At 35.2% G+C, this 13,620-nt stretch overlaps 1 protein-coding gene across 5 annotated transcripts in view; it reads left to right on the forward strand.

Annotated features, from left to right (window-relative positions):
- The window catches only part of LOC150108743 (twitchin-like), a 2,666,638-nt gene that overhangs the window by 2,356,450 nt on the left and 296,568 nt on the right, over positions 1 to 13,620 (forward strand). For all 5 annotated transcript variants that reach the window (XM_090390962.1, XM_090390961.1, XM_090390964.1 and 2 more), the window contains one exon: positions 6,559 to 6,762. In XM_090390962.1, coding sequence (XP_090247088.1) covers positions 6,559 to 6,762 — 204 coding nt within the window. The remainder of the gene's footprint in view (positions 1 to 6,558; positions 6,763 to 13,620) is intronic.

Here is a 13,620-nt window from a genome sequence, read left to right on the forward strand (position 1 = left end):
CTTCCTACATTCATTCCCCGTTCCTGGAGTAACAAAGTCGGATATCGATATTTCTAATGCACTTATTTCCTCCAACTGCCTGCATTTTGCTCATATTTTGCTTATTATCATCATCACTGTCATCAGTAATGTTCATAATAATAATATACACCTCTCAAACCACCATGAAGCATGTTCTTTCACAGACAAAAGTTCATCACACCATGCCTTAAACTCATTCACTGTTTCTGCACTCACTACACTCTTAGGATGTGCTTCATTCTGATCATCTGTTCTCCATGCAATAAAAAATGCTCCTCAGTTTTCTCGCTTATATTCTTCTTCTTGTATAAGCTCTAATATTAACAATGCTTATAAGAAACTTATACAGCTTCTTATGAAGCTTTATCATCAGCTTCCAGGGATTGCCTCTTGTTCTGACTCTATCTCCTTCCATTATCTGAAAAATCACTTTCATATACTTAACAGATAACAACCCACCCCGTCCCACTTACTAGCGCATATGTCTCAATCATATCAACTGCCCTCCTTTTATCCACTAGGCTTAGTAAATAACATTCCATCTGGAAACCTAACTCCATCTTAGTCATCCTTCACTAGACTTTTTCTAGTAATCCTCATCACCTTAAAAATCAAGTGACCAAAGCATGCTCAAAGCCTTATACAATGGAAATATACTCTTTTTTTCTACATGTCATCCATCTTTATCTTTTCTGTAATCCATTGTGGCATTCTCACAGTTGTAGCAATGTGGTCCCTAAATTTAAGGTTCTGCCAACCACTCTTCCATCTTGAAGGAGATGGAAGAGTGGTTGGCATTTATATAGTAATGATATTTATCCAAATATCATTACTATATAAATTAAACAGTAAACAACCTCATAACTGCCACATCCTGCTAGTCACTAGTGTTCACTCTTCAGAGATAGTGCTGTTGTTGGTATTGTAGTTATTTAGAATTATGACTGAAATAACTAAGATTAGTAGGCCAGTGTATTATGTCTGTTCATTACATGTATTCTTCTAATGTTAAGTTTGTCTGTTTTGTGGAAGAAAAAAGTTTCCAGGAGTCTGGGATACTGCTCCCCCAGAGTCAACATACTTATATTTATTATTATTATTATTAAAACAGGACCTCATGGAGTCAAAGACTCATCCAGGAGGTCCTTTTATCTCACACACATCTCATCATACCGGGTCTTAAACACATTCAAACTCCTTGCAGACACCACACTCTCAGGCAAGGCATTCCAATCATTCACAACTCTGCACGAAAAAAACCTGCCTCTCACTCCCCTACTCACACCCTCTTTATACAGTTTCCAGGTATGACCTCTGGTTCTCCCCTGATCTCCCACTATTCTCTGTAGAACTTCTCCACCATTGATCCTATAACAACCCCTTACCAACTTGTAGGTCTCTATCATATCTCCCCTCTTCCTTCTCTCCACTAGACTCTGCAAATTACATCTTTTCAATCTTTCCTCATACTCGACATTTCAGAGGTCAGAAACTACCTTAGTCAGTCGCCTTTGCACCCTTTCCAACATCTCTTCATCCTTCTGAAAACCAGGTGACCAAATCTGGGCACAATAGTCCATGTGTGGCCTAATCAAAGCCTTATCAGACAACCAATCTCCTATCCAACTCATACATGCAACTCACAAATATAGCATACAGTTACTATAATCTCATTTTCCTAATCTATTAATGTTAATATTTTATATATGTAATTGTGTTCTTTCTTCTGAAAAAAAACTCTGCTTACCTGTGAAAGACCAACTAACCCAAGAAGAATTACTCTAGTCCATGAGTAGAATCAAAGCTGTATAAAACAGATATTAGTCTCTTCTGAAATAGAGATTTGTTCAGTCATCATAGAACAGTCATTGAACTGTTTGAAAAGACATTATTATTATTATTATTATTATGTGACACTTCCAAGGAGCCCAAAGACTCATTGAGGGAGGGCATCCACCCTACAACTCTTCATCTCCACCACTCAATTTACCAACTCCAGCAAACTGCAACTACCATCATCATCTATACCAATGACATCTGCTACCCACCACCACAACTAGTATTTTCACAGACAATCACAAACATCCATGCCCACCACAGGATTTGAACCTGCAGCCTTTTGGCTGTAGAGTGGATACGCTAACCACACAGCCAACCAGGCTGGCAATGTTAATATTCCATGATAACAGAATAACTGTGAAAAGACATCTGTGATAACAATTTCTGTTATGATAGGTGCTTCTTCAAATTCCAGAAATTCATGAAATATCTGATTATGGAAGGGTGATACAACTTCAAACAGTTGTATTTTCTAGTTATTTCCCTATCACCTACCATCTTTATAATTCATTTTAATATTCAGTTATAATGAATTATAATTCATTTTAATATTTATCATCATCATCATCATCAAATTCCTGCCATGTACCCTCAAGGGGTGTACAGGATATGACAGTACTACATGAAAAAATTACATCATTACTAACTTCCTATCTACAATTTTCCTCCAAATCAGTCTGTTACTTGTCAAGACTCCAACATTATCAGATCTTATATTTCTATCATCTAAGGCACTTTGTACCATATCAATCCACCTATATCTTGGTCTTCCTCTGGGTCGTTTTCCTGCCAACCTGGCAGAGAACACTTGTTTTGCTAATCTTTCCTCTCCCATTCTATTTAAGTGACCATACCATCTGAGATTAGCTCTGCTAATGCATTCCTGGATGCTGACAATGTCAAGTTCTTTCCTAATATCCTCATTTTTAATATGATATTGCCATTGATGCCATCTGTTCACGCCTCTAATCTTTCTCAGGACTCTCATATCTGCGGTCTCTAGTCTTTGGTCAAGTGTTTTACTTCTGACCCAGCTCTCAGATCCATAAGTTAAAATTGGTTTGAACACAGTCTTGTATACAGCTAATTTAGTGTTCCGACTAATTTCTTTCTTATTCCATATGAATTTATTGAATTGACTTCCCACGAAACCAGCTTTGCTGATTCTGTTGTCTATTTCTATATTTAGTTTACCATCTTCAGTAAAAATTGTGCCTAAGTAGCTGAAATGTTTTACTTGTTCCACAGGTTCTCCATTCACAGCACAGTTGACATTTTCAATGATTCTGTCTATTTTCATTGTCTTTGTCTTTTTATTGCTGACCTTCATACCATATCTATTACAACAGCTATTCAATTTAGTCAGAGAATCTTGCAGACTTGTAGCGGATTTATTTAGAAGTATAACATCATCCGCATAAAGCATAGAGCTGACATTAACATCTCCAATTTTGATATCAGGTTTAATACCACATTCCTTCATAATGTGATCCATATAGATAATGAATAACAGAGGGGATAATGTACATCCTTGTTTCACACCAGATTTAACATTAAACCATCTTCCTGTACTTCCTTCAATTCTAACTGCTGACTCACAACTCAAATAAAGACTAAGTATTGCTTGATATAATGCCCCATTGACACCATATAACTGCAGCGTATTGAATAGCTTCTCTCTTGGCACCTTGTCATATGCCTTTTCCAAATCGACAAAACTTAAATACAGATCTTTGTTATATTCCCATGCTTTCTCAACTATTTGTCGTAAAGTGAAGATCTGAACCTGACAGCCTCTATTTAGCCTGAATCCAGCTTGTTCTTCACCAAGCTTTTCTTCCACAATTCTTCTCAACCGTTTCTCAAGTATACTTGCATAGATCTTGCCAGGAACACTCAGTAGGGAAATACCTCTGTAATTCTCACATTCAGTTTTATTTCCCTTTTCATATATGGGTACTATGAGAGCTCTACTCCAATCATCGGGAATTCGTCCCTCTGTCCATGCTTTCTGAACTATGCAGTGCAGCGACTGTAAGACTCTTATACCACCATACTTCAGCATTTCTGGTCGAATATCATCTACTCCTGCTGCCTTTCCACATTTCAAGCCTTTGATGGCTTTTTCTACTTCAAGTATGGATATGTATTCCTGACTGCATGCCTGGTCAGTGTTTTTTATCACTATGCTGTCTTCACAGCTTGTTTCATTTAGCAGTTTTTCAAAGCAATTACTCCATACTTCAAGGATATCTTTTTCTCCTGTTTTCATTTCACCTTTATCATCTCTAATTCCTTTTACAGCACTCTTTCCTCCATTCCTAAGCTTCTTCAACAACCTCCAGAATATTTTGCCACCTTCTTGATATTTATTTTCTATATTCTTGCCAAAGTTCTCCCATGACTTTTGTTTAGCTAGTTTTACACACTGTTTAGCTTTCTTACATTTGTCTCTGTATTCTGTAAGAGTAAAAGCTGACTTATTTGCCAGGAACTTTTGATATGCTTTCTTCTTTTCCTTCACTGCCTCTTTAACTTCCTGTGTCCACCAGGGAGTTCTGATTTTTTTATCCTTGCACACAACCTCACCACATGCCTCTCTGGCAGAATCAATCAATGTTTCCTTCAGAGTTTGCCACTGCATCTCCAAGGTTTGATTCCTGTTCTCAAACTCTTTCATTTTCTTTTCAATAATATTCCTGTATTTTAGTCTACAGTTCACATCTGAGAGCTGCTCAACTTTTATTCGCTTTAAAACTTTCTTACATGTTATTCTTTCCAATATGAAATTCAATTTTATCCTGCTCAAGACTAAATAGTGATCACTTCCAATTTCAAATCCTCTGTACACTCTGGTGTCCTGCACCAGGGAGAAAACATCACTATCAACAATAACATAGTCAATGAGACTTTTCTTATTCCTAGCCTCTTCTCTCCATGTGAATTTGTGCACATTTTTATGTTGGAACATGGTGTTAGTAATAACCAGTCCATGTCCTGAGCAGAAATCCAACAGATATTTGCCATTATTATTAGCTTTGCTCTTTTCTCCAAATTTTCCCAAAATATTTTTGTATGTCTCACAATCATTTCCTACTCTACTATTTAGATCCCCAACAAGGACCAACTTTTCCTTTTTCATTGTGTCAGTTGCTTTTTCTAAAGCCTCAAAAAATTCCTCCACTTCTACCTTAGTAGAACCTTCTGTGGGACCATAGGCACAAATAAGTCTCATTGTCCAGTTCCCCATTCTCATATTTGCCCACATTACTCTACTTGAGACTGACTGCCATTCAAGAAGATTAACCTCGTATTTTGTGTTGAATACTATGGCTACTCCTTCTTTTCCTTGATTGTCATTGCCTGAATATAACATTTTGTATTTATTGCTCAGAAAGATCTCACCAGTTTTGGTCTTTTTTGTTTCAGTCACCCCTATTATGTCGATCTGGTACTTATCTAATTCCTCAGCTAGCTCCATTTCTTTGCCATTCAGGCTTCTTACGTTGATAGTACCGATCTTTAACTCTGGTGATGTTAAGTTGGGGTTTGTTTTCAGATTTGTTCCAGTAGCTGACTTTTCGCTGTTCGCCCTGGTTCCCTGGCGAAAACAACGGGGGCCTTGTTTAACCGGGCGACGCCCCAGCCGGCATGAAATTTTGTCATGTTGTACCATCATTCTATATTTTGGTTAACCAATAAGAATACAATTTGGTCGGCTAAATCCCAAATTGCCAGCCCATCCTCGTTCGTTCAGTATCAAAGTAGATACCCAACAGGGTGCACCACAAGAAGGTGAGGATTGGACATTAGGTCAGAAGCCCTGGTCGGTTCTCCGCATTCCTTTAAAGGCTATGGAGGTCTCCTCTCAGTTATACAGCTTTGACCCTTAAGCACCCCATTTTAATATTAATGGGAAGGATTCTCATAACAAATTGATTATTATATATATAAACTGAATATATTTTAATATTCAGTTTATATATATAATAATCAATTTGTTATGTGAATCCTTCCCATGAAAGATTGTAAATTTATTGCACATTTACTACTATGAGTGAGCTGTGGATCAATCATGTAATAAAACTAATCTCAAGGCCAAATATAATACTTTTTTCCAGACATGTCCATTCTACAATAGCAGAATGGTGAGCAAAGAAAATCATCTGTCATTATATAACACATTGTTTGTGAAACAGTACTGGCCTGGTTGGTTGATTGGTTATGTTATTTACTTTCCAACCAACAGGCTGCAGGTTTGAATCCTGTTGTAGGTATAGATGTTTGTGTGAATGCCTTTAAGTGGGAGATGAATAGATGAATTTCAACACCCAGTGTGAGACCATTGTACTGCTTATAGAAGACTGGAAGTGGCTTGAAAAAAGTTCCATGTTTGTTCTTTTGAACCGGTTTCCAGACAATATAAAAAATAAATAAAAAAGTAGAAAAAAATACAACTCACCAATGGTAATGAATGTATTATAGGTTTAAAAAAACTTAATTCATTGTAGTTTTCTTTTAAATATGAAAATAGATAACTATTGATGTTTTAAAATTTTATTGCTGAAGTTATTAAATCTATCAGTATAAATAGAAATTAGTGTGTGTGTGTGTGTGTGTGTGTGTGTGTGTGTGTGTGTGTGTGTGTGTGTGTGTGTGTTCTCTCTCTCTTTATTGAATGTGTATGTATATTAACAGTGGTGCCTTTGGAGTTGTCCACCGATGTCGAGAAAGGCGAAGTGGACATGTGTTTGCTGCCAAGTTTATTCCTGTGTCTCATCCTCTTGAGAAATCTCTGATCAAGAAAGAAATTGATATCATGAACCAGTTACATCATCCAAAGTTGATTCGACTCCACGATGCCTTTGAAGAAGATGATGAAATGGTGCTCATTTATGAATTGTAGGTATATTTATATTAATCAATCTGCATTTTAAATAAAATTGCATAATTTGATATGTTTGCAATAATAGTTTTATAATGTATACAAATAACTGAATATATTATGCAGAGACAAGAAGTTAATAATGTTAGCCTTTGCCAACAGAAATTAAGAAGCTTTTTATCTATCATTATTTAATCATCCAGTATGAAAAGGAAGAAGGACAAATTAATGCTTTTCAAAAATCACTACAGCTTGCTGCATGTTCTTATGAGTTCAAGCTCGCTTTGCTCCATCTGTATTATATATATATATATATATATATATATATATAAGGTTAGGAGTGGAGTAATCTATTGATATTCTTCTTAAACTGTTGGAGATGGTAGTCCTTTGGAAATGCTTCACAGAGGAAGATCTAAAAAGGCTAATTGGTTATTTACTTTTTCTTCTAAGGTGAATTGGATCCCTAGGATGATGTGTATTTAATTTGGAAAGAAATTTCTACAACTCAGAGGAAGCACCAATCCAAATTGCAAAAATATCATCTACATATCTGTACCAATGTGTAGGTCTAGTGAAATGTTATCAAAGATGCATTGTTTAAAGTGATCCATGAAGAAATTGGCAATAGTAGGAGAAATAGGAATAGTTTTAAGCCACTGAATATTTTTGTTGCCTTTTGCCCTATCAGAAAAATCTCCACCTTTCTTGTTTCTCTTAAGGTCAACCAGATGAAAGCTTACAATTTTCAGTTTTTTAGAAGAAGACTCATACAGACCATTATATCCATGCTGAATCTCACCATTATCTTAGTCAAAAGCTTGAAACTCTTAAGACTTTAGTACATCTTGCTCAATCTCTATGTTCTTCATACAAACTTTTACAAAAGAATTGCAATATATTAAATCCACCTTTTTATCCATTGGTTTTAAGGATTCTTTCATCAAAACAGATTTTAACAATTATTGTATCTCTACCTCTTCTAATACAGAAGAAATAACTGTCATTCCTATCTGTTATGTGCAAGGCATTTTTGAATGCATGTGAAAGTTTCAAAACCACTGAATATTTCTGTTGCCTTTTGCACCATCAGAAAAAATCTGCACAGTTCGTGCTTTTCCTATAGACAAGCTTCCACCTCTAGGTTTTCCAGACATCTACCAGATTCCTAGCTCTTATGGGTTTGTTTATTTTGGACAAACTGGAAGATCTGCTTTTATTCATTTAAAAGAACACAAGTCTTATATTAAGTCATATTAAATGTCATGAGCCTGAATAGTGTGGACTTGCTCAGCATGCTATCTACACTAAACATAGAGTTTATTGGAACAAGACAAGTCCTTCATAAAAAACATTTCCTCATAGAATGTCTTTATAAAGAAATGTGTGGATTTACTTCATTGTCCTAACATAAACAGATCTGATGGACTAGATCTATCACCTTTGTGGAAGATAGTACCTTTTTAAATCTGCTAATCTTTCCTAACTTTATTTATGTTTTTTTTTTTTTCTTAAGTTAGTAAATTAAGGACCATATGTAGTTATTTTACATTAGCTACTTAGAATTGTCTGCTATTGTTTATTGTACAGGATTGTTCTACAATCCTGTAATAAAGATGCCTATGACACTTAGGTGAAAATTTCACAATAAATATGTTTTTACATGAGTTTTCCCCCATTTTTATATTTATTTTGATGGTGAGTATGCAGTTCAACTGCAAAGAGATATTGAGCAGCTGTTGATCAAGTTCCTATAGATCTTGCAGAAATGGAAGTCAAAATTCTAGTTCTAATTCTGTTGAAAATGGCAACTGAAATATCTGTAGAAGAGATCCAATGAAGAAACTGATTGCAGAGCATCTATAAGAGATATGTTGTTAATCAACCAAACAGCCATTTTCTGAAAAGCATGAAGAATTTTTATGGAAGTCTGAGGTGTGCCAACCCCAAACATGAGAGCAGAATTCCAAGGTTGGATGGATTTGGGATTTATACAGAGTAAGTAACTGTTCAGCAGAGCAGTACTGTCTTGAGTGGAAAAAAGATACCAAGTTTTTTGGAAGCTGATGATGCTATAAAAGTGATATTATTATTATCACCAGACCTCCATGTGTGCAGCCTTACTTCATTGTCTTAACATAAACAGATCTGATGAGCTAGATCTATCCATCTATCAACTTATACATGGAGGCAAGAGACTCACTGTTTGAGGTCCTGCTCTCACATGCACAGCTCATCATAACCTCAACTTAAATGCATTCACTGCACTCACCCGAATGCATTCCAATCACCCACTCTCTCCATGCAAAAAAATCTACTCCTCATCCTCTTTTCACAACCACCTTATATAGTTTCCAGGGATAGCCTCTTGTTTTCCTCCTGTTTCCAGATATTCTATAAAAAATTTCACCCATGTTAATCTGGTAATTACCCCTTGCCAACTTATACACCTTGATCATGTTTCCCCTCTTCCTTCTATACACTAGGCCCTGCAATTTGCATTCTCTCAATCTGTCCTAATATTCCACATTCCATAGACCAGAAACCAACTACTTAGTCAATCCTCTCTGAAACCTCTCCAATTTCAAAAGGATGAAACCATCATCCTTTTGAAAATCTGGTGACCAACTCTGTGCACAGTAATGCATATGCAGCCTGATCGAAGCCTTGTATAATGTTGTATAATATCCTTACTTCTACATGTCCATATTCTCTTCATCATTCCATAATCCCTGTCCATGAAATTTCAAGTACCTATCCACCATCACCCCAAGATCTTTCATCTCTTCCACCTCTTCTATAATATCCCCACCAATCCTATATTCTGCATCCCATCTTTGCTTCTCAGATTTTAAAACCTTACACTTTACAATGTTAAACTGACATCCCCCATACACTTGCTCATTTCAGACAGTCTATTTACATAAATGTTTTAGCAATCTGCTTATCCATGAGACCAACTGCTAATCTGAAAAGTTAAAAAAAAGCTATAAATGTTTCTTGCATTTGTGTGTTACAGTATGTACCTCCCGCAGTGAGTCTTCTGACTACATGCATTATATATATATATATATATATATATATATATATATATATATATATATATATATATATATATATTTTTTTTTTTTTTTGACAAAGTTCATTATCCTCTTCACATATACAGAATATTTACAAATATATTACATTTACTATTACTGTTACTATTAGATTTACTATTATATTACTATTTTCCTATCCTTCTCCATCTAAGACTGGTTGATTCCCCTCCTAATAAGGGGTTACTGGCATATTAATGCAGCCGGTTCGCCGCTCCTCTGCTGCATCCCCTAAGAGATGCAGCAGAGGAGCGGTGAACACACACCGATTCATGACTGTATCCATGTGTGTTCATGCGACCTGTTTGTGGGATGAAAAACCCCAGATAAACTGGGGAAAAAAACCCTGCTGTCCATATCCAGGACCGGCTAACCTGGCTGTGGCTGAGGAAGATCCTTAAGGCCTCTTTACGTTGTCGACAGGAATCAAACCTAGGACACTCCTTCCCCAGGCATATGGTTGCAAAGTGCATAGCCACTAGGCTAACCCTGCAGTATATTACTATTACATTTTTATTCACTACAAATATTCAGGACAGAATGTTAAGTAAATATCTTATTTAAATACATAAATAATAATACTAACGATGTATTTTACATTTTTTCACATACATATTTACGATTCATTTAATGTGTCAAAAGAGAGATATTTTTCATATTAACGATATTGGTTGTGGGATAATTTTTTATAAATTTTTATAAATATGCATAATTTTTTTCTGCATTTTATCATTTACATTTATATTTCACTCTGCAGTTCATTGGAATTCGCAAATTATATTTACAGTTTCTTTTTGGTTATCAGTAGGGAATGCTGAATGGATTCATTTCACTTTTTTTGAATCAGTAATCCAAAGATACCAAGAAATTATATTCTTGGTTTAATCCTTTATCCAAGTGTAAGCAAATAAGTTTGAAGCTGAACTATTTTCAGGGCTGGGACAACTTGTATAAAGAAGCTAATAACTTCACATCACTTGCCTTAGCATCCCATAATGTAAAGCACATCTCCTTGACATGTATAATGCTATGCATTATGGGAAGGGTCATTAGCTTTTTTAGAATGGTCGAGTTGCCCCAGTCCTGAAAATAGTTCAGGTGCAAACTTGTTTGCTTACACTTGGATAAAGGATTAATCCAAGAATGTAATTTCTTGGTGAGCATGGATGTTTGTGATTATCTGTGAAAATACTAGTAGTTGTGGTGGGCAGTAGATGGCGTTAGTGTAGATGATGATGATGGTAGTTGCATTGTATTTGATGGAATGAGTGGTGAAGACAGAGTTGTACAGTAGGTGACCTCCATCGATGAGTCTTTGGACTCCCTGGAGGTGTCACGTAATAATAATAATAATAATAGTATAACCAAGTGGAAAAACTCACAACAACTGTCTTGAATCAATAATATTATTTTTTTTTTCAATTTCAATTTATAGTTTATTTTGATTTACAATTTACATTATCAGTTTCTTTTTTCTTAACATGCAATAGGAATGCTGAATGCATTCATTTCCCTTTTTCACAGTGCTATTTTTAAATTGATAATAATAATAATAATAGATTTTTTCTTTATAGTAAAATAATACTTTATTACCTATCAAATAACATACATAAATATACAATACAATTTAGGTAAAATAATGCTACAATTTCTCACATGTGATTCAGTTCAAATTTCAATTCTTATCATACTTTGCAGTGCATGCTATTCATTTAGTAGAACAATTCATGTAATATTATAACTATCACAGTTTGCAATTATAATTATACATTATAATTGCAAACTATTATAATAGTTTGCAATTCTAGTTGGCAGTTTCACATGGTAGTTAACATGATTAACTTTCAATTTATATATATTTTTTGCTTTCTTTCTCCCTCAAAGTTTAATAAATGTTAACATAAATATTATTTACGATATATACAATTCACTTTTGATTCCATATAATTAATTCTGAAAAAATTACATTTTTTATGTATCCCTGGAAACTGTATAAAGAGGGTGTGAGTAGGGGAGTGAGAGGCAGGTTTTTTTCATGCAGGGTTGTGAATGATTGGAATGCCTTGCCTGAGAATGTGGTGTCTGCAAGGAGTTTGAGTGTGTTTAAGACACAGTATGATGAGATGAGTGTGTGTGATAAAAGGACCTCCCAGATGAGTCTTTGATTCCATGAGGTCTTGGGAAATAATAATAATAATAATAATAACAATAATAATACTCTTTTTTTTAATACTGTTCATATATTATATTTTTGGTATGGTACAGGATATTACAACATGTTGTAATATCCTGTACCGTAAACTGTATGATACGGTGCAACATTCATTTTTAGATAAATAGTTATAAAGAATACTGGTAGATGTAGACTAAGTCAGACATTATGATATGCACAAAGAAAGTGAAGTATATATAACAAGGAATGAAACAGATTGCCCTAGGAGTAAATAATATCTTTAAGGGTCAAACAGAGGATATCAGTTAAGGTATTGTGACCTGCAAGTTAATTGTAGTGATTGTAATGAGGATTAGTTGATTAAGTGGTTCTAATTCCACATATTTCGAAGCTAGGATTAGCTTTATTATTATTATTATTATTATTATTATTATGTGACACCTCCAAGGAGTCCAAGACTCATCGAGGAAGGGCTTACTCCACAACTCTCTGTCTCTACCACTCAATCCAGCAACTACAACAAACTGGAACTTCACCAACTCTCTTTCATGAAGAGAGTGGGATTAGCATAAATTTTTATATTGTTTGGTACTTTTTATGGATGGAATGTAGGTGTTGGATGCTGGTGATTTGTGAAGTGTATACAGGTTGGTTCAAAATTCCACATACAGACTTTGAGGGGAGGTCGAGAACATCAAAATCAACCATATTCACATAGGAAAGTATGACTGAAAACGCCACTGGAAGGTACTAACAGGGACACAAAGATACAGAAATAACACAAGGCAGTAAGTAGTGTAAAAAACTTTATTAGGCATAACTGAACAGTTCAATAGTAGTTGGATACATACTGTGGTAAACGAGGTGCATGTCTGCCATCTCAGTGTTCTCAAAATGACTCATGTTCTTCGTACAACATCGAAAGCTTGAATGAGGAAGCCCCAATTGCTCACCTGGAGCGCTGCCGAACAGCACCACCTATCACTTTCGGGTGGCGTTTCCAGTTATGCTTTCCTATGTAAATATGGTTGATTTTGATGTTCTCTACCTCCCCTCAAAGTTTGTACATGGAATTTTGAACCACCCTGTACAGGTGTAAATGCTATATTAACCCTGTTGGTATAGCTTCCACAGTTCGTGTTTTAATGTTCTGTAATTGTCTGTGCTTTAATTTGTGATTGGTTGTTGAGTAGCTTGAGTATGTGGTGTGATCTCACTGCAGAACCATATGATTTGTTGAAGGATCTAGGGTGTGTAAAGAGTTATGGTGGGTCGTGTTATGAGATACGTCTCTGTTGTTATGATAGGTGTTGTTCAGGTAATTCTTTAGTAGCATTATGTAGTGTTTCAGATTTTTAATGCTCAGAATTTTGTGCATCGCCATAGCATGTTTGGTTATTGGCTATTGTATATGAGGCCTCCAAATCACTGTTGAAATAATTTTTCTATGTAATGTTTCTAATTTTGTTAGATGGCTGTTTGATGTGTTTGCGTTATGCCGTACCTGAGTAGCGATTTGCAGATACCATGATATAGAATTTTTTTTTACATTATATAGAATCATGTCTTTTACTTGGAAAAGTTTTGCTGCGGTGATATGAAGT

This window comes from Typopeltis vanoorti, chromosome 3 (genome assembly GCF_054136105.1).
Source record: "Typopeltis vanoorti isolate ZY-2024b chromosome 3, IOZ_Tvanoo_1.0, whole genome shotgun sequence".
In the NCBI taxonomy this organism is placed as follows: Eukaryota; Metazoa; Arthropoda; class Arachnida; order Uropygi; family Thelyphonidae; genus Typopeltis; species Typopeltis vanoorti.